The sequence below is a fragment of the Vanellus vanellus genome (assembly GCF_965231255.1).
Source record: "Vanellus vanellus genome assembly, chromosome: 6".
NCBI classification, from domain to species: Eukaryota; Metazoa; Chordata; class Aves; order Charadriiformes; family Charadriidae; genus Vanellus; species Vanellus vanellus.
The window spans coordinates 21,229,403-21,251,789 of record NC_138911.1 but is presented as its reverse complement, the minus strand read 5'-3'; the positions used below and the strand labels follow the sequence as shown (position 1 = coordinate 21,251,789).

The 22,387-nt window shown below is 37.4% G+C and overlaps 1 protein-coding gene across 2 annotated transcripts in view; it reads right to left on the bottom strand.

The window, feature by feature from the left end:
* PPP6R3 (protein phosphatase 6 regulatory subunit 3) overlaps positions 1-22,387 on the bottom strand; it is a 68,479-nt gene that overhangs the window by 3,536 nt on the left and 42,556 nt on the right. For both annotated transcript variants that reach the window (XM_082485253.1, XM_082485252.1), the window contains 9 exons: positions 17,830-17,916; positions 14,085-14,182; positions 11,907-11,961; positions 11,061-11,191; positions 9,731-9,849; positions 8,238-8,391; positions 6,831-6,937; positions 5,891-6,041; positions 1,623-1,745 (listed from right to left, as the gene is read on the bottom strand). In XM_082485253.1, coding sequence (XP_082341379.1) covers positions 1,623-1,745; positions 5,891-6,041; positions 6,831-6,937; positions 8,238-8,391; positions 9,731-9,849; positions 11,061-11,191; positions 11,907-11,961; positions 14,085-14,182; positions 17,830-17,916 — 1,025 coding nt within the window. The remainder of the gene's footprint in view (positions 1-1,622; positions 1,746-5,890; positions 6,042-6,830; positions 6,938-8,237; positions 8,392-9,730; positions 9,850-11,060; positions 11,192-11,906; positions 11,962-14,084; positions 14,183-17,829; positions 17,917-22,387) is intronic.

Here is a 22,387-nt window from a genome sequence, read left to right as displayed (position 1 = left end):
GTAAAGAAACACAACTGCTTTTAAACTATTAAAGCAACTAGTTAAATACAGATTCAGAAAACATGTGTGTATATATATTCTGAATTCTGATTTTCAGAATCATACCCCCGTTTCTATAACAGGGCAAAAGTGACTCCTGGAATTGCTTTTAAGTAAAATCCTCTATCTTCAGAATGTGTTCCCATTCAGAACATCCTCAGCAAGAAGGCAGCATGCACAGCTCTGACCCTCCAAGCTCTGCCCTGCAGGAAGAGGAGCAGACCCTACAGATTACTCAGGGTTTACTAACTACACATTGAGATTCTCCTGTTACAAGGGTTTTCTTTGGAGACAGCACAGTTCCTCTGGGCACCCTTGAATTACATCTAAAACAAGAAATGGCAGATACCACCCTTTGCCTTAACACCAAGAAACAAGCCTATGAGATTGTACCTGATGTTCAACAAGCCATTAGTTCTGCCAGGAAACCAGTAAACTCTTGCCTAGATATTAAAGTACTTATGAATACCTAAGTTCCTGAGCAACCTCTTCACCGAATACTGCCTTTTAAGGATAGAAGTCTTCTCACCTACTTTAAGCTCTTCATTGTTTTAGGCTTCTAAGATAAAGATGAATCCTACTCTGACTGAAGTCTAGAAACCAGCTCAGATACGAAACATCTCCATTAAGCATTTCTAACATTTGGTGATTAATGTCACTCTGTGCATTTCATTTTGGTGAAGCTGTATTAGACCTGAGTTGATTATGTATGTTTCCATACCTCTGTAACATGGGGGGCACCCCCCCAAACAAGTACTTCAACAGGAAATGAAGCAGAAGAAATACTGTCAAATGCCTTTTTATTTTTGAGAAAGCAGTACTACCTGACAATTTAAGAGAAAAATTTATGCAAGAGCAGCTTTCTCTGTTTGGTGGTGGTCCCCTCAGAAATGTATCTTGAATTACTATTCTCCAAGACTGCAGAGAAATGTCTTCTTTTCTTTCCTCCATTAAGTATGCTGAGCAATCCAGGCTGCTCCATATCTCAGGGAAGTTTTATTTGAAACAAATTATTTATGTACTTTGAAAAATCTTCTCCAAATCTGCAAGTATTCAGATTAATACCTGGGTGCAAATAATAACTGATTCACAATCAAACAAGCATGACTCAAGGCACCATTTCCTTTCCATACAGCTGCACTGGTGACTCCCCCCAAACTGTTCTTCAGTATAAAATATGGCATAAAAAAAAAAAAAAAAAGACCACAACAGACCTAGCTTACATACGTTTTCAGGACAAAGTCAAACTTACTTCCCTAATATTTTTTTAAAATCACTATTTATTGTAAGTACATCAATTCACTATTCTACCTTGCTAAAATATCACGAAACAGAGTGGGGATATTTAGAACACCCTGCAAGACAAATAGTACAAGGCAAATACATTTTTGACAACTTAAGAGAAATCAAGAGAAAATGTAACTGCATAGAATTTCATAAAATAGATGCAAGCACATGTTTAGATTAAGATAAACTCAGAGCTGATAACTGTAAGGAACTCATTTATATCTTTAGGTCAATCTTATTAGAAAAGCATGCAAACTGCTACTCAGAGGATTGAAAACATCATTGATTGCAGTTACCTCTGTTCTGGACTGCTGTTAGCAGGCTGCAGAGCTGAAGAAGCCTCTTCTGCAACCTCTGCATTCTCTTCTACTACATATTTACAAGAAGCATCCTGCGAGGTAGACAATTTTCCTTCCTCACTTGAAAAAAAAAAAAAAAAAAGAAAGAAGTTACTTAATTTTTAAGTTTACTTATAGAGAAATTTCAGGCAACAGGAGAAAAAATGGGAAATGGGTCCATATTCACATGCAAATGGATTTTAAGTTATGACTGCAACATGAAGATCAAGCACATGGCTCTAGACTTTACACCTAATAATAAACCAGTGTTTACATCCATTAAAACTTGGCTGGATAAAAGGGCATGAAATACAGTGATTACAAATAAGATCAGAAAGGAAACACAGAATGTGCGTGATGCCTGAAGTGATAACAATCACAGTTGTGATCCTTCACTATACATACCGATAGGATTTCAACACTCTGAAGCCAGGGGTATGCAAAAATGGAAGAAAAAGTATAAAACAAATTCAAGAGTCCCTCAGAAACTGGCATTAATAAAGCCTGTCCATGAAACATATCAGCAGAATCATTACCTCATCACCATCTTTATTAAGCTCCCTAATAACTCCACATTGAAATACAACATATGGGTTATGCAGTACTAAGACTGCAGCCCAATCTATTTAATGAACTTCCTCTCAGAGACAAAACCAAACATTTCAGTGAAAAAGCAGTACACTGACACTATATAAGACATTACCGTGTAACTAGGCAGCCTCAAAAGTCATTAACTATCAAATACTTGTTTTTTGCCTCTAAATTAAAGCTTTTCTGTCTCTCTATTACACCCTCTCCCACCTCAGTCATGCCATTATGAGTGCACTAAAACACAAATTTGAGCATATACGCGCACGGTATATAAGGTAGCTCTGAAGTAGACACAAACTTCAATCTTATACCTCTCGGGCAACAAACCTATTTATGCAAGAAGTCAGGAACATTTTAAAGCCACTCTCCTCCACTGATTTTACTTCCTATTCTTAGAGTTCTCCTTTCAATGGACCCTTTAAATTTCAATGAATCCTTCTCTTTCCTCCCATGCCCCCCCCCCCATACCTGCAGAGCCTGTAAAAAAAATTGTCTTTTGCATTGCAATCTCTCAAGATCCAATTTTTCCCATCTGATCTCCCCATATCATTTGCCTTGATACTCTTTGTTCAAAATACAAAAAAATTGTCCCCACGATCAGAACTGGTGTCCTATTTTTTTTTTATTTTTTAAAAAGGGGCAGTCTCTGCTGTCATTCTTCCCTCCTTATCCTCCATTTTGAACTAAGTTCAGAAACCACATTTTTGTCCTTTGTTGCTTTCCACAAACTAACTACTGTGAGTGCTAAGTGCTAGGTCCCTGCACATGGTTCAGGGCGATCCCAAGCACAAATACAGGCTGAGCAGAGAATGGATTGAGAGCAGCCCTGAAGAGAAGGACTTGGGGGTATTGGTTGATGAGAAGCTCAACATGAGCCAGCAATGCATGCTCACAGCCCAGAAGGCCAACAGTGTCCTGGGGTGCATCAAAAGAAGCATGGCCAGCAGGTTGAGGGAGGTGATTCTGCCCCATTACTCCACTCTTGTGAGACCTCACCTGCAGTACTGCACCGAGCTCTGGGGCCCCCAACATAAGCATGTGGAACTGTTGGAGTGAGTCCAGAGGAGGGCCACAAAGATGATCAGAGCACTGGAGCACCTCTCCTATGAAGACAGCCTGAGACAGTGGGGTTGTTCAGCCCGGAGAAGAGAAGGCTCTGGGGAGACCTTACAGCAGCCTTCCAGTACTTGAAGGGGGCCTACAGGAAAGATGGGGAGGCACTCTCTATCAGGGAGTGTAGCAATAGGATGAGTGGTAACAGTTTTAAACTGAAAGAGGGGAGATTTAGATTAGATATTAGGAAGAAATTCTTTACTGTGAGGGTGGAGAGACACTGGGAACAGGTTGCCCAGGGAAGTTGTGGATGCCCCATCCCTAAGAAGTATTCGAGGCCAAGTTGGATGGGGCTTTGAACAACCTGGTCTAGTGGAAGGTGTCCGTCCCCATGGCAGGAGGGGTTGGAACTGGTCTTTAAGGTCTCTTCCAACTCTAACCATTCTAAGATCATCCTCCTCCCCTTAACAGCGACTTCAACATCATCAATTTTTAGGTTGAAATCCTATATAAAACTTAAGTCTGGAAGCATCCACTTTGCCAGGCATACAGGGCCGAGTAGGACCTCCTCTCACTAAATTGTACCTTAGTCAGAGACCTTTCCCTCTTCTCCCCCCAGCACTGTTTTAGATATTTATTCCAAAGGAAATACTACTTTTCTCTCCTATTTGTTGCTTTGGCTTATTTAAAAGTCAGTTTAAAAACAGACTCATGAGCATTGACTCAGTATGAGGCCACACACCTCTATCAGAGTTAAACAGTCTCCATATTTAAGACCCAACCTTTCAGCCTCCTATATTTCCCTAATCTCCCCTTTCCAAATCAAGATCCCAGAATCCCCATTGCTAGAAGTTTTCAAGATGCAATGGGACAGACTGCTACACAATCTCATCTGGGCTCCCTTTCCTACAAAAGGTTGGGCCAGATCTTTTGAGGTCCCTTCTGACCTGGGCGACTTTGTGCTATTGCCTCCCTTTGCAGCTCTGAGTCCTTTTAATTACAAAAACTGAAGTGCTTACTTCCACAGCTCAAGCATGTAATTTCATGAAGGCAGGCAGGAACTACCACCACGTGCTGCCTCCTCACATCAGTTTTTGCACCAGTATCAGAAGTCACAGAACTTTAAAGCACGTGTGAATTAAAGTGGTTTAAGGAGAGGCATAAAAACACCATGGATAACAATCCAATGCAACAGGAGTGCAAACCACATAAAAGCATTCCCCAAAATACAGAATAAACTGGAGAGCAGATGCATCATTTAAATCAGCCAGGCACTATGATTCTATGCCACATCAGTCTGCATGGCGTCACAATCCTCCTCTAAACTGCCTTGGTTCAATTCCTCTAGCAATGCCGTTTGATTTATAAGCATTTATGGCTGCACAGCATGCTCTCCTCCATATTGAAAAAAATCAGAAGTTTAGAGCTGTTAACATCAGAGATTAGAGTTATTTATTGCTTTGATAATCAAAAGGACAGAAGCAAGAGTGACTGAAAGCATTTCAATTCCTGAACCATCCAAAATGGTTCCACAGTTCAGGCACTTATGTCCTACCACTAATGGGACAAAGTAAGAAGAATTTTCAGAGAGCGCAATGTAAGGACTAACACTGGGAAGTTTTTCCTACTGAAATGGACTGGGATTTTTTTAAGCAACTTTCAAGACACATGGACACTGTCTTTTCAATATTTAAACCTAGAATAGGGACAAATATTAGGAAGTTATTCTGAAGAGGCTTGCATGCCAAAATACTAATAGTACATTCTGATTTGTCAAGATCAGACAGGGGGGCAACACACGAGCTCCAATTAATAAAGGCAAAATTATTTTTACAGGTGAGACTGTTCGTAGCCTCTGTTTCCCTACATAAAGACTTGATACTAAATAAAAAACACTTGATCCTTAAATCTAAGATCACAAGGTCTTATTAGTCAAGATCTCAAGCAGATGAAACAGAAAGGTGCTTTATTCCCCTAAAAAGATCACATTGTTGATATATGTAATACAGAATATAACCATACTGTAAGACAGTTATTCCTGAATCAAACACTTCGTATCAGAAGATACCAAAATTAAGGAGTTTGTTCTACTGGTTATTCTAGAATTCTATGTGGCACCTGTAGCCCAGAACAGATTTGACACCATCATCTGTACTACCAACAGTGATCACCCCAAATGTCTGATAAATTAATCTCAAGAGCAGTGACCAGCTGGCCTTCATCTTCTGTCCTCCATCCTCCTGGAGGACAGGGATGGAATTCCAATCAAAACCTAATAGTTCTGCTAAAAAGCTTAGCTTTAACATGCAATTAACTGCATAAAAAATGCACAATAATGTGCATCAGGATTAAAACTTACTGAGTCGGTCTTCCACTAATAATCTTCCACTGATATTAAGGCTTGATAAGGAAAGTCATATGTTATAGCAACTAACTGGAAGTAAAATTTCAGAACAATTACTTTGGAAGGTTTCTAGTTAAAGCCTCAGGAATTATCACTTGCAAAAAACTCTTTGATAACCCATAATGTTCCTTTAACAGTGCTTATTTTACAAGGGTGGGAAGACAATAGATATTCTCACCTTTTGAAAACAGCTGTTTCAGTTTTAGCATCTACAGTAAGGCTCAGTGTCTCCTTCATGCTGCCGTTCATTACTGTTTCAGTCACCTTGTCTGCATTTTCTACATCATCCTCTCCATCTGAGCTGGCCTCCATAGCAACACTTCCTGGGGCTAGATATATAAGAGTAATTTAGTACATGGCCGATTATGTTTCTATTTCATGAGCTAGCATACACGCCAACATGACCCAGATGATATTTTTGCAGTTTTGTACACTTCTTGAATTCTTCCTTACAGAGAAAGTCACCTTTCTGCAACTCTCACTATACACATATATAGAGCATAAGTACTTCTTACAGATGGCTTTTTTATTATTTTTTCAAGCCTTAGTGATTTAGATTGACAATGCAACAGGTTTGCCTGAACAAGCCTTTGGGAAGTCCAGTCTCCCTGGAGTTCTCATCTGCACTTCTTGCTCTGTCTGTTAACAATATATAGAAAAAAGCCAATTGGCACATGTTTGGCCTTTAACCAGTTCATACACGTACAAGAAAGAATTAGTGCATGCATAGTGAAGGTAACTTGAAAATGAATGAGCAGGAAGGAGAAATCTGAACATGTTGAGGGTACTGGACTACTGCCAGATAGGAAGAGACTACCACTCTTGACAGGCATCAACTCAACTGACAGGGGTGAGGATTCTCTAACAGAACACATTTAGTTCCTTTGTAATGCTTTTCCATTCCTGATGTCCAGGCAACAGTAACACTGAATCCTGGTTTAATTAGGAAATTTTAAGTAGTTCAGAAATTCTTTGACAAGTCATTTTCATTATCAGGCAGAACAGTAGTAGAGCCAGATGAGAGGTCTCTGGAAACTTAAATTTTAAAGTTCAGGAAGATCTTTCTCAGGTACAACTCAAAATCAATCTGTTTGCATTTCTGAATGCAGTGTACTTACTCTCTAGCTGTGTTGCAAGAGCAGTTACATTTGCACTCAGGGGATCAACTGGATCTGTGTTTGTTTCCATTTCCACAGGAGAATTACTTCTTAAGGAATCTTTTGAGCTTCAAATACAAAGCAAAAAAGCTTTAGAAACATTTCTCAATAGCAAAATGAAGTGTTCTTAAAATAGTATTTTTAGTTCCATATTAAAGCTATGTGGCCGAAACTGAATGACAGCAAGCTCGTTTGTAGGAGTCTTGAGAAGACTGATTACAAGTAGTAGTGGACCATCCCTGGTAAATAAGGCATACAAGTATCACTGGCTCCTTGTAGTGTTTCCAACGTTTTTAATTAACTTTCTAAAGGCACTATTTGCAACTTGAAAGACAGATCTCTGCTGAGACTGCCAATGCAGTCGTCATCATCCGCTACAGACTACTGAATCATATATACAGTATAGCTACAAGTTTTGCATTCTGAAGGAACTCAAAAGACAAGGTATAACCACTTGAAATACTTCTCACCACTTATAGAATAATGTCCTTTCTATCCACTAATGTAGTAACTCCAAGACTTCATTTTCTAATCCGCAATTCTGTTATCAACCTACCTGCCTCAAGCATGAAACACTATACTGTTTTATATTGGAAAAATTATACTTTTTTATTGGAGCTGTTTAATGCCCAGACAATTGAGAGCCAGATGTATAAAAGAAAGAGTCTTCTGATTGGAAAAGGAATCAGTTCTTGATTGTTAGTATTTGGCGACTCAAAGTTTACATCTATATGATTAGGTACCTACAGAGGACTTCAGGTTGTTTGTTTGGGGTTTATTTTTTTTAAGTAGAGTTCAAGCCAAGAAAGGAAAGTGTATCTCAGGCATTCCCAAAATATTGCAGAACTGCTTAAGCTAGATATCACAACTGCATAACCATGCAAGTTTAAAAAAAAAACAAAAAACACACAACAAACCCACACCACAACAACAACGCCCACAAAACCCCAAACCCCCTATTTGCTTTACAACATCCATAAAACAGGATCATCATAGACATTTTATGACCTTTACGTTCAATAGTTTCGTGTTCAATCCTTCACTGGCTTCAGTCTACACAAAATATAAAATATCACAGCCCAAATTCTGGTCCAAGACCAATATTAAAGGACCCAAATATTCTTTAAAAACCCTCTAAAGCAATGATACAACAGGATCCACCCATCCTACAAAAGCCTGCTACGAGTTAGATCATACGAAGACATACTGTTAGAACACATGGGACCCTTCATTCACTATACACATCGTATTCCACCAGAACACTACCAACACAGGCTTGGGTAGAGATGGACATCCCAAGGAAACCAAGTGGCAGCTGCCATTACATTTAGTAGCGAAGAACTTGCCCTGAATCACTAACGTTCTTACCTCAAAGAGGACGTGAACTCTGAAAAGGAAGCCCAGCCAGTTTCTTTTGCTGGCATAGGTTCTTCTGTACTCCACACAGCAGACCCAACAGAATCCAGATTGGCACCATGTGCAGTCTCCATGGGTACATCAAAGTTAGCTGACCAGTTTGGTGCTGAAAAATCATCAACAAGATCTTTAGGAACAAATTTAAATAAAGAATGAGTGCCTAACACACTGGTTCTCTATATGTACATTCCAAAAGGAGCAGCAAAATCCATAACCAGTGCATGCAGAAGGATCCTCTATATACTGTTAAAAAAAAAAAAAAAAAAAAGATGAATGCATTCCCTAAAAGGGAAATTCTGCTAGTAAGGCAGAGTTTTAAAATCAGTAACTCAGTATTCTGCTAGAAATCAATATAAGCTTATCTGAAGAACACACACAGTAAGCTGTATTATCACAACTATAATCCCACTTTATTCTTTAAACTAGCACCAACATTTGTTATCATTTTTCAAAACTTATTTCTATAATAGGAAAAAAAATCTTAAACTTCTTATGCACTAACACCACTGCTAAGTTTCAGAAAAGTTAAAGGCTTTACAACTTAAAATATTTATTGCTATTTTAAATTTTGGAGCAACTGTGACTTAACAGGATCTAATTTAGGATAGGTGAATTCATAATACTTCACCTACTCAAGGGAAACATGTTTTCCATTAACACTTACATACAAAAAAAACTGGCTGACAAGGAAGCTCTGACTAGCAATTAGAAACTCCATCCCAGGCAGATATGGGAGGAGCCCACACAGATCAAAACTTGTTTGACACACAGATGCCAATGACACCAATCTGACAAAAGAAAAGAAAACCCTTAACTTTTCCTTTTATTTTAATTTAATTCCTTACAGTCTAGATAAATACTGGGCTTTTACCTACTTATATTGCCATTTTAACTAAAGCCAGTTTAGTCTACTGTGACTTGAACATGAAAATTTTTAAATCTATTACATCAGTTAAGTTTCCACGTAAGAGTCTACTGATGCACATCTTCCATTTACACATGGAACCAGACTAACGCAAATTCACTTTGCTTCTGTAGGAAGTCTTTTAGAAGAGTATTGTTAGATGAAAAGTTTGTCTGAAAGGCTTCCAGTAAGAATAACTATATTTTAGGTTTGGAGATTAACCACCTATTAGTTTTACAGGCATTCAAGACATAATTGATTATACTTCATCCTTCCCCTTCTGACTCCTCCTCCTTTTTTGCCTCTTGAAGAGTAGAAACATGAATTTTAGAGAGACTAAGTAACTTGACTCAAAACACATAAGGAACTCAAATTTCCCAACATTTGCATGCACTGTTGCAAGCAGTCTTTACAGTGGGAAAGACTACTTTATTAAGACCATTGGAATAAAAATGGTAAATGAGGAAAACTCCTACAAAAGACGAGTGCTAAATCTACTACTTTCCTGTAACTCAAAGTAGCTGGGAGAAAAGCTACGTACGTTCACTTAAGTCTACTTCCATTTTGTCTTCTGCATTGGTGTGCGATTCAAACAAGTCTTGTTTTGTTCCATCCTCTTCTTCAGAATCTGTACTTTCTTCACTGTCTGTGCTGCCCGAACTTAAAATACAAAGTGATAGTTTACATTCTGTGTTTAGTATCAGACCCTTGACACAATGAAATAATGGAGTTTGAGGCTAAAGATACTTGCAACAGCTATCATTTCTGATAGATTAACAGAGGTATTTGTTAGCTGTTAATATTCCCTCATTTCTGTCTCTCAAAAAACCCCAAGGTTTCAGGTTTTTCACTTTCACTTTTTTTCCTCTTGTAAAGAGGCTTTTTTCCCCACCATTTGCAAGTAGAAGACAAAAAATTGGGTTTACTCCTGCCATGCTACAGGGATTAGAAAAGGAAAGTAAGGAATCAGATCTGGGTACAGAGATAGTCAGTCTATTTGGTCTCTTCACACTAAACGGAAGCGCTGAAATACAAAACTCTTCAACACTTTTCATGTTTCATCAACAGATTTATTTTAAAATCTAACAGATCAGACAAATCTAGCTTAAAATCTCCCCAGCTGTATTCCAGTCCATCATCTTTATGTACATACATGCTTTAAACCCTATAGACACCTCTCCATTCCTGGTGATTGCAACTAACATAAAAAGCAAGGTAAGGTGAGAAGGTAAAGATGTCCCTGAAACACATCACATTAAGTAACCAAAACACCATCAAAGAAAATAATTGATTTTGTACAGAAGGTATTAGCAACATGCATTTTGAAGATTGCAAGGGAAGAAGTTTACGTTTGTGATTCAAGCCTCAAGAAGGTCAGGAAAAAAAAAAAAAAAAAAAAAGGACTACCCTGGGACAAAATTCAGTAGATATCAAGGGAGGCTGCACAGCCCTGAGTTTTGGGGACCAGATGCTTTCCCCTCAACGCAGCTTCCTATGCAGTTTTGTCCATAACCACACTGGTACTGTAGAGAGGACAAGGTCTACAGAGGTGTGGAACTGGAATGCCTTGCCCAAGACAAGAATGGCTGAGTAGGTTTAAAAACAGTTGGAAAGAATAAACAGCAGGAAAAAAACCAAGCTACAAAAGCTGAAATGCAGGAAGAACTGAGTAGGTAGGGCAGCTGTTGCAATCTTTTGCAAATTATGACTGGAAGACAGACACTAGAGCCATCCCTCTACTCATTTCTCCACAGAATGGAAATAGCTAGTTACGCTGCACAGCCTGCACTAACAGTCAGCCTAAACCAAAAGACATGCTCAGTATCGAGGGCTCACTATACTGCTATTTGGATGAAAAACACATTTCTTACCTAGAACGCCTCTGGGATTCTGGTGTAAATGCAATATGTTTTTCTTCCCAAATGTCTTCCTCATCAGAGCCACCATCATCAAACTGCTGTATCCGCTCCTTGCAGCATGCCTCAAACAAGGCTATATTGCCCTAAATACAGCAAAAGTAGAAAACCTGTATTTGTGATTAATCATTCTACTTACATTGGTAAACATTTTGGAAATACAAGACTATTCTGAAGAGAATCTTAAACTAGTGGGGGAAAAAAAAAAACCAAAACATTTCTCTAAAAGCAGCAGAAAACCAGAATGCCTTAACAACTTAAAGCTTGTCAAGGAAATATTCAGTGGTACTTGTTTTACTCAGCTACTAACAAGTTGAGTGGACCATCAAGAACAGCTAGGAGTTTCCATCATGTTTATGAATGGCATGCAGGAATGACATTGAAGAGCTTTTCAGACAACCAAGACCACCAAGTACTCCAGCTTATTTTCTATAATGGGGTTCATTTCAGATCAACTGACAATATCTAGGGTCAAAGTCTGTCCTTTTCTGTCACCACAATCTCGCTGGAAAATTGAAATAGCTTCTACCCATAAAACAGAAGTGTGCAATATGCACAAATCAGATCCAAGCCTGTTCTTGAACCTGGCCATACAAATTAGAAGCAATCCTGTTTAATACTGATCACAAAGAATAATAGTGTCTTCCAATTAGAAAATCTCACAATACAGAAACAAGGGAGGGTAATTATTTTCCAAAGATTACACATCAAATGAATAAATGTAACTACTACAAAACTCTGAGCTTGCACCAAAGTTTAAAAGACAGTAATTTTTCTGACAGTACAGGAACATATACTTACACTTTCATTCGTATTGAGGGTAAAGTTGATGTCTGAGACCCGATCAAAAGAGACACTACAAAAAAAGCAGATGTATGCAATAAAACAAGATGTTGTATTACGACACTTCATTTCTCTTGGGTTTCTCATTTTCCAACAATCTAAAAATATAAAATTAAAGACAAAGTAGTTTCCAACATAAAACAGTCAAATTCCACATTGAGGCTTGGTATTCATGTGATTTTTCTAACTGTGAAACAATTTAGACAAAAACACGAAACAATGTTGTCTCTACTCTTTAGTTAGCTGTGAGGATACAACAAGCCTAAGCAAGCATAACTGAAATGATACGTAGAAAACTTAAATGCTGTACTGTTATGCACTGGGGAAAAAAAAAAAAGTAAGCCTGAAGAATGCCTAAGCTGACTATGGTATAATATCATACAGCTTAAAGTCCTGCAAAGATCTGAGTTAGTAGTTCTTATACCTTCTAACTAATTACACCACTTTATGAAAGGACCTTCTCAACAGGAATAGAGAAAGGGAAAAATGCAGTATCAACTTCTGTTTCCTAAAGAAAAATTGAATCTCTAACCAATTACTAAACTTTTTTTCCAAACCAAACACTAAATAGTTATTAGGCTTTACACATTTTCTGTTATTAAGCTATTGAGCAGTTTCACTAAAGTAATTATGAACATGTCTTAGACTAAAAATAGCATTAGGCAAACTAAATCTCTAGGGGAAGCAAAAAGAAACAGTAGGAAGAGATAGGAAATACCACCAGACTCTCAGACAAGTCAATTCTTTCTCTAGCCACATATAGCAGTGCATTCAGCAGAGCAAATACTACTCTTCCTCTAATTCTCACTGCATTACAAAGTAGGGAACAAGGTAAGTGGTCTAAAGAAACATAAGTTTTAAGCATGACTGAATTACTGTGGAAGTTACCATCTGAATTACTGTACAACAGTGAGCAGGTAATTTAAGCTGTAATTGATTCTTGCACAAATGGCATAACCTCAAAGTAACTTTATCTACAGCTTAATTCAACTCATGAGTACATCATCACTATACCCATCACAAATCTCAAGAGATCTGCTTGCACAAGCAGTCATCTCTTTTCCACCAAGACCATATACTACCAAAAGCATATAAAGGAATTCCAACTCCTATTCTTGCCAAAATCCACTTGCTTCTAACAAAGTTAGAGTATCCTAAATTGCTTCCTCTCCCATCACATCGTAAACTATAATCCCAGCAGATTATGTGGTGTAAAAAGACAGCAATGCTTCTTAGATGCAAGTTTCAGTCAACCATTACTTACTAAACATGTCTTACAGAAGGACTGAGACATTTTGTTGTATTTTACCCTTGTAGAAACCATCTTCAGGTAATGCTTTTTACTGTCATCTGCATGTTCTTGTATCCCAAGCCATAAATTCTTAGAAAAATCAAGAACAAGTCCATTTTCAGCAAGAATCCCCATTCTTTCCTCTCCCCATTATGGCATCAGTTTACTTAGAACTGACAAGAGATCAGTTTTTGTGGGGGGTCCTTTTGTTGTGATTTGGGTTTTTTGTTTGGTTGGTCGGGTTTTTTTTAACTGACCAAGATTGTTCTTATTTCCTCATCACTTACCCTATTTGTAGAAACAAGTCTTAACTACCTTGACATTGAAAACAAAGGTAGATTTACAATGGCCTTCCTTACTGTCCCCTACAGAAAAGTACACGAAAAGTACACTAACAGACATGTTGTTCCTATCTTCTCTTCCAGAAAAAACTTAAAAGTGGAGTTATTCATTTAGTCTGGTACACAGATTCAGCACGGAAGAAAAAAAAAAAATCACTTTGTTGTGGGCACTGTCACTTTCTCTGTGCCTCAATGCCATGTCATTGGACAGACATAACTAAATTATAACCTTGCGTTTGAAAGCTATTTATTCACAAGCACTGTATTCTCACGTTGGCAAAATCAGGACAAAAGAAATGGAAGATAAGCTGTTGCTCTCCTCTGTAAACTGTTCAAGGAGGCTTCTATCAATGCACACAGACAGCACTAAAAGACAGGACTGATTGGCAACTGCCTCACATCAGTAAAGGCATGTATTTATCATCAGCAAAAACACAGCCAAATACACAATAAGAAAGGAAACTCCCGAAACTATAGTCAAAGCCAGTATAATGTTATACTCACTTGCCGATGTCATCTTGATCAGCAAACTTCTCATCGTTGAAGCCAAACTGGTCAATAAAATTGGACGTCATTTGTTGCATCTGATAATCAGAAAAGGCCTGGCAACCCCAGGACCAACGACAGTGATATAATGATTCTAATAATACTCTAAATCCTACTTGCCCATTTTGCTCCAAAGAAATAAAAGTCTCTCTAATCTAAACATAAAGGACAGGAAAAGGATTTGTCTTAACCTTTGAATTTTAAGTGGCAACACTGACTACACACCTATTTACATTTAGTGACTTGAAAGCCAGTCTAGTAGCAGCTCTCAATAAGACTGTTAAATCTCTAGTTTAACCACATGTTAATCAGCACCTTTGCAAATGCACCCCAAAGAAACAGTGAAACAACACAGTATATTGGATATAAGAAAAAGCTCTCTGTTGAAAATAACATGAAGTTATAAATGGTAAGAATCAGAAAAGTACATTATATACAGACACTAAAGCACAGTTCCATATTTATCATGTAGTTATCACTAGAAATATTCGTCTCGGGCACCCACACCAGCAGCGTCTATTCAACATCTAGAAGAAGGAAGTTATTGAACATTTTATATCGCAATGCAGTGTCACTGACTCAACTGTACTTTTTTTTTTTTAAATAAAGATCCCATCTGCTGGTGGTTAACGCTGGCTATATGCACATCTGGGTATTTTCTCCTATACATAACAATAGTTTTTGTCCCTTATTTCCCAGGACTATAATTAAATTATCACACATTCTCTAGGGACTTTTAATAGTGTTATTTCCATAGGTAAAGTCAGCCAATGCTAAAATACTCTAGGAAATACAGCTGTCACATCAGCTCTCTTGCTTTCCTGCCCAGGTAGCTAACGGACACAGTACACAGACAAAACCTTTGAAGAAGGTGGTAAAGCTGAACAAAGTGAATATGGAAAGACAACAAGAGAATGGTCAAAACAAGCAAGTTGGATTAAGGCATTATGAAAACTGGAGGAAAAAGAAAGGAGATATAGAAGGATGAAGTACAGAGCAAGACAGTATCAGGACTGGGACTGCATCTGAAAAACCCTCATTACTGGTAGGGTCACTATGCTAACACAGGCCAAAGCAAGAACTCTTTTATATTTTGATCCTAAATTTTAAAATGGGACAGATAATTCTGAAAAGCTTCAGGATTAGATACTAACACAATTATATATCAACATTACACAGGTAGACAATCAATTACTGACTGTCCTCCCTATAAAAGAATTACTCTGCTTTACACTGGTTACTGGTTTCCTGTAAAGTATTTTCACTACTATGGATATTAAAAAGTGCATGCGACAGAGACATTAGTGAGTTACCTTCATAGGAAGAAAAAACCCTAAGAAATTAAACAGACTTGTTCTGTTTTATAAAAGGTGCAACCATTAAGCTCACCACCCACCAGGACAAACAGAAAATTAAGACATTATGTTTATGGCATCAGCTAGTTATGAAACTGGTATGAAGTCTTATCACTACCTCAAAATTGTCTACAAGTATAAAAAAATGCAGTTATAAACTACTGGTGTATTTCAGACCCTAGACAGTTCTGTCCCATTCTCCAATATATTTTTCAGTATACTTAAGAGACAAAAAGTGGTACTAAGTTGGTAGAGAACAGAACAACAATGCTGTCCTGGAGTAGAAGTTTCCAGAGCCACATCAAGACAGCACAATAAATACTGCTGGTACAAGAAGCCTTTCAACCCAGAACTAAGTAACAGAACACCTTTTCAAAGCTGTCAGTTTTGAAGCGTTATTCAGAAACTTACATGAAGAGTGTTACTGAGAAAAATGGAGGAAAAAAAAAAGAAACCTTCCCTTCTGGAACAAAGGATCTTCATTAGAAGACAGTATTGAACTAGATTTGGATGCGAGAAGAAAGAAGTCATAGCAAATGTAATTCTGCACAGGCAGAAGTTAAATTTCACAAAAATACACCAAAGATGAATAGGTTACTTAGCATTTTACTCCCTTATCCAATTTCTAATGTGTTCACTTGCGTTTTGGAAGTTTCGCTCCCGTTTCCTCCTTTAACTATTGGTCTAGAATAGCGTATTCTATTGGTCTCAAATAGCATATGTCTAGAGATACACCTTTATCAATGAATTTGTGCAGACAGAGAATGCTTTAAGTAATTTCAATGCATTTCCCATCAGTGATTTATCTTCTCTAGTATCATGCTTTCCTGACAAGACCACGTTAGAAAGTACATTTTACTAGCTTAGCTTAGGAAAAAAATAAAGATTAAGAAAATGGTGACAAACTTGAAAGAAAAAGCACTGGACCATCTGCATTTCTCCAAATTAACTATCTGGAAATGCTGGGATTGCCTAAGCACAGCTGGTCACTAAGGGGATGCCTGAAAAGCGCAGAGATATTTGAAGATCATACTTTCTCACTAGACCTGCTACAGATAGCACCCAACTTATCAAGTGTTTATTCAGGTGCACCCTACATGCACAAAAATCACTGAATGAGATAAAAATACATCAGATTCTTAAAACTTGAGCCACCACCCACAATTCAAACTTAACAAGCAATTACTTATTTAAGAACTATAGAAGATGCATAAAGTATCAAAGCCAGTCACTAAACAGCTGTTAGTGTGAGCCGAAAGATTTTGGTTAATAACCCAGATAAGTAATGTGTTCCATATAAGTGATCTATCAGCGTTCTTGTGCTGCATGGCAGCCACTCTTTCACCACCAGTAAAAGAATTGAAAGAGATGAGTATTGCAGATAGGACAGTATTATTACAGAAATGCTGTCATTCTTCATCAAAATGGCACCAATGTTCCCCACAATCACTCATCGCAAAAGTACTCTAATACCATAACCATATTAAACATGATGATTATTGACAAGACAGCTAGACAGCTATGAAAGGATTAAAACTTCAAGGTGGACACAGCTTTGACTTAAAGCTTTCAGTCTGGTTGATGTGAAAGTTCCCTACACATTCTTTTTTTTTTTTCATTAAACCAAATGAAAAAAGTTGTTAAAAGCATATACTGAGTTTAAAAATAACTTATCCAGTTCATTGGAAATTTAGTTAAAGAAGATTTGGCTATGTACATTTGCCAGTTAAAAGCATTGGAGCTGCTAGATCCAACTATCACAGGAGCATACTTAGCTCTTCATTTACATTGTTGTGGCAGCTGCAGAGTTTGACATTTTACCAAAAACTAAAAGCATGTAACAACAAATAGCCAGTCCTCCTTGTTTCCTCATCAAAATAAGGGTCAACATTTAAAAGAAAAAAAAAAAAATCTATAAGCAAAACCACACAGAAACCTGTATTTGCTTTCATAGCAATTCACACTTCCCAGAAAATACAGTTACAAGCCACCATTTCAAACTTCTACATCTAGTAAGAACTCTAGTTAACATAGGAACTGTGTTCAACTTTGCCAGACAGCTGGCATATAAAATATGTTGTTAGGCATACTGAGTACAGATCTGCGTACACAGCATGATCAAAGAGTAAAAGCTGGAAGGCACACCACGATATCGCGACTTGTGTTAAAGGCCATACCTCTGGGTTTTCTCAAACAGACACGTGTGCATGCACACAACTAAGTTTTATTTTAAACTTTCTAGATTTGTATTTGCTTGTGGTAGAAATACCATTTCCACTGCTTTCTTAAAATTTCTTATTTATTTTTACAGAAAGAGCCACTTGTGCTGTTAAAAGAATTCAACTTACCTGCTGCAAAGAAGAATCCTGTGAGAAGCCAGTTTCTTTAAAGTCAATTTCATCATCACTGGAAGAATGAATGTGGCAGGTAGTAACCTATACAAAGAAATTTAGTTATCTGCATAGTATATGACAGACACTCAAGTATACTCACACTATCTGGCAGAATCTTCAGTTTCACATTAAAACAAGAAGCTTAATTTTTTTTTTAGTTTTCCCCAACTGCTGTACCACATAAAACAGTCCCTCAAACATTTCAATAGCATTAACGCATACATGAGTATACGATACCCCCAAAAAGCCAAAGCTTTTGACTACTTCAGAATGACTATTTAACAAAAAAGCCAGTCCTACAGCTGACAGTTATCTAAAACTAAATGAGACAAAAACTTGCATCTTGTCTTTGTACTGCACGAAATACACCAAACAGCAAGTGAATTAGTAGTCACCAAAACACTAAGTTATATACAGAGATCTTCCTCCTTTCCTCTCTATAAAATATATAAGAATTAAAGGGAAAATGTCTTGGGTATCTACAGTATTTACAAAAGGTGAAAGAATTAAACTTCAGTAATTCGTAACCAATGTGTACTTGCAGAAACGAACATGGAACTGTTGTCACAGTAACTGCTGTTCTAAACATTATCCTTGAAAGAAGAGATTGTTTTTTTATTTTATGATCTGACAAAACTAGTGAGAATAGCTTGTTCAGTGGCACTGCTATATAAGCAACGTGTTCTTGAAAGTGCTCATCTTCAATCAGAAAGCACTCCAGAAGTACTTTTAGCCAGGACAGCAATTAGCTGAAGTAACAGTAGGAACAGTTGACCCTTAAGATGTACTCTATGAAGGATCACTAGTATTAAGCAAATCTACAGATGACAAAGCTTATACTGCACTATAATATATTGCATTATTGTACACACTCCTAGAACTCCACATTACAGATTCTCTTGAGAAGTGAGGTGGTTCACAGATTCTTTTTATTTTTTGAGGAAAATTCAAATCTATACAGAAGGAGTACTGAAACACATAAAAGTCTTGATACAAGACCAACACCTTTCCATGCTCCCACAAATATCACAGGACAATGCCTACAGTCTGGACATAAGTGTAAGAGAAATGAAGAAAGTTGTTACCTGAAGTATATTGTGCTTTTATGCTTTTTGCTCTGTTAGTAGAACACATTTAAAAAAAAAATTGGGAGTGCTTTATTCTTGCACATCTACCATCCAGCCCTGCAATTACTAGAAGCACCCTGACTTAAAGTAAGTGAATTTCTGAAAGAAACTTGACTTATCAACACTAAAACTGTCAATAAGAGGGAAGAACAGTAATGCACCAAATAATTTCTGTGCTTCTTGTGTCTGGAGGAGAACTGTTATATCAAATAACAGATCAAGTCCATAACATTAGTGCTTAGTGTATATTTATGAAAATATTCCTGCAAAGTCTGCACACTTAATGGTAATTATATGGTATTCCATACCACAACCTGAGCTGCCCTAGATCCCCTCCCCCCCATGTGGATACATTTTAGAAGACAAGTTAATAATATACTTTTACAACTGCTATTTGGTTTTGGGTATCTTTTCCCTCAACAAGTAAGAAGTTTATTTAGTTTTAGTTACTACTAATGAGTTAATCCCCAGCAGAATTCCTACCCTTACTGTGGTAACAGAAACAAACTCAGGAATCCTAGCTAGACATAGTGTCTTCTCCCCCAAACTCTCCCTTTGGGAACCAGCAGGACATAAGGCTTAAGATATGTGAGTTACTGTTGTTTTCTGACAGCTGCTCTAGTTGAAGCATAAACCTGAAAGAAGAAACTAGCATTACTCTCCCCTAATAAAATGGAAAAATTATACCAGGGAAGGGAGTGGGAAAGACCACTGCAAATTCCAGCAATTAATTCTTTACTTAAGATCCTCACTGTTCAGACCAGTCGCTTTCTAACACTAACACACAGCACGGGTACTTTTTGCAAATAACTTGTTCTAATGTGTTGCATTTTTTGCCTCATTTCCCGGTAATACTGCAAAGGATTCTCCTTAACAGAAAGGAACTACATGGTGATTTTTAAGGTAATCATGAACAATTTGTCCTGTAGACTTATTTTTAGGCTTACGGGAGGTATATTCTCCTCACGTAGTCTTTAAGTATACCTCACAAACACTCAATATCATGACTAATACTGCAAGAATGCTACAGACACATCTGAAGTCATACCAAGTCTCCTGTACAAACTCAGTACTACAAATTGTATAGCATTCTTCACTGTACCAGCATCATTAATGCACCTTGTCAGGAGAGAAAATGAACAATTACTCCACATTTGTTTTACCTTCAGCTAGGTAAGTTTAAGTAGGTAAGCTTAGTGAAGTACTGCCTACCTTCTACCAGAAGGACAATTAACAGTGGAAAAATAAAAATAAACTCACTGTAAAGTCTGTGAAGTGTTTTGGGGAAACTCAGTTCTGCTACATGCTCACTTTTAAGTCTGCAGTTACTGTTGTTTTAGAAAATGTAACAAGAACTTATTTGAAAGACAAAAAAGCCTAAAGAGGGAGAAAGAGAATGAAAGGGATAAAGTGTTGACAGATTTACAATCAACATCCCTGACATAAAACAACTGAAAAAGAAGTCTCATAGCTGCAGAAGCAGCTCATTATGCATGGGACCCCAGGACCACATACCTTGTTCCAATATAGAAAAAGAGCTCTTTGAGCACCAAATGACTGAAGTATTTTAAGTACTCACAAGATCAGTTATTTCCATAGTCTTCACACAGCTAACTTATTTACATATTTTTTAATGAACTTCACATCATAAGAGTATGCATCCACATAAAGATCAGATCATCTGATCTTAGTAAATCCAATAAATTGACTGAAGAAAATCAAGTATAACAGTAAACCAATGTTCTGCCATTCAGGTCAGGAACCGTGTGCTTAACTACTTTATCACCCCTGACTAGATTCTGCTCAACAGCTTGCTTAGGACAGGTAAGCCTTAAACCAAGTAAATAAGTCTACTCATCTACCCAGTAAATACATGGCTAATCCATAGAAATTTAATCCACAGAAAATTAAGAAAGGTGTGCTTAAGATCTTGCTCTGGGGACACTGAAAATGTGCACTTTAAATCACTTATAAACATCCTTTCTGACAAGCTGTTGTTTTAACCCAAGATGCTTCCATTAACTTACAGAAGAACTCAAGCACACCAAATTGTCCAGGTTTATAGACGGAGGGGACAGGTCGATGGAGACCAAAGCACAGACCAAAAGCATGGATATTAGAGGACAGTGTGAACAGGAAGTAGTACTGTGGGGCTGTGCTTTCAGGATACACCCATACATAACCATAATAAACTTGACTCAGTAAAACAACAAGCTGAGTTTTCTATGAGATCGGTCTTTTAATATCTCCTACACCACACTGTACTGCCCATTACTGCTTATCTTTGCACTAAATGCTAATCCAAGGTTCACGAGAATTGATTAGGACACAAGCAGAAACAAAGCTTGTAACTTCAGAAATTCAAAGACACGGTATTTTCCCCAATAGCATTTTAGATACAAGAACTTGTTTTAATGATTCGTATTTCTATTCAGTTGAATATTGTGGAGTTAAGAGATACATTTTAAATGAGGTTTTACTGTTTTTACATCAAGTATGTTGAAGTATATTATTACATATCTAAAGAGCTAATTACAATGTTATTAATCATAAGTCAGCTTAAAATCCTGCCTCTTTACCTAACTCCTCTCTTGGCCTTGATCAAGAAGTAGGTTCTAACAAGAGGAAAATACCATTATTCTACAAGCACTATGAACTTTGCATGTACAGACTCAAGGAAAAAATACCATCTGTACATCATTTGGTCCTGTCCACAAGCTGCAGTTTCAGATTAATTTCCTATTGCCACACACATCACACTAGCATTACGTTCCAGTTGCTATTTTATGTTGAAATAGCAAATTTAACAGGCTATCAGTCTTATAGCCCCATTAATATAGCACCAGCACAAGTTAAGCCACATGCAAAGAACTGCATTCCTGGAGACATCAGGTATATTAACATTCATTAATTGAATTGATTAACTGTTGACATTGCAGACAGTCTCTGCTTGTTACAGTTTAAGAGTAATCACCTGGAGACTCTATGTTTAACATGGTTACAGAAAACTTCTTCATACTTCTATTTAAGTTCAGCTTTTTTCTAAAACTGTAATCACTACTGCTGTGTGCAGAAGAAATATGACAGGTGGACAACAAAAGCATGCAAAGTTACTGGACTTAAGCAAGATCAGTAACACATGCAGCAGGATGTAGATAGTATTTTTCCATTACTCACATAGGCTCATTTACACACTGTAGATAAAGCAATTAACACTAGCTCCTGCAGTTTTAGTTTGTACACTTCAAGCAGACAGGAGCTTTCAAGGACACTAACTGGAAGCTGTAAAGAAATCTTCCTTCTTGGTGACTGTCTGGGATGAGCAATACGAACAGATACTGCAAGATCCCCATACAAAATATTAAAGATATGGCTTTAGTTGAAAA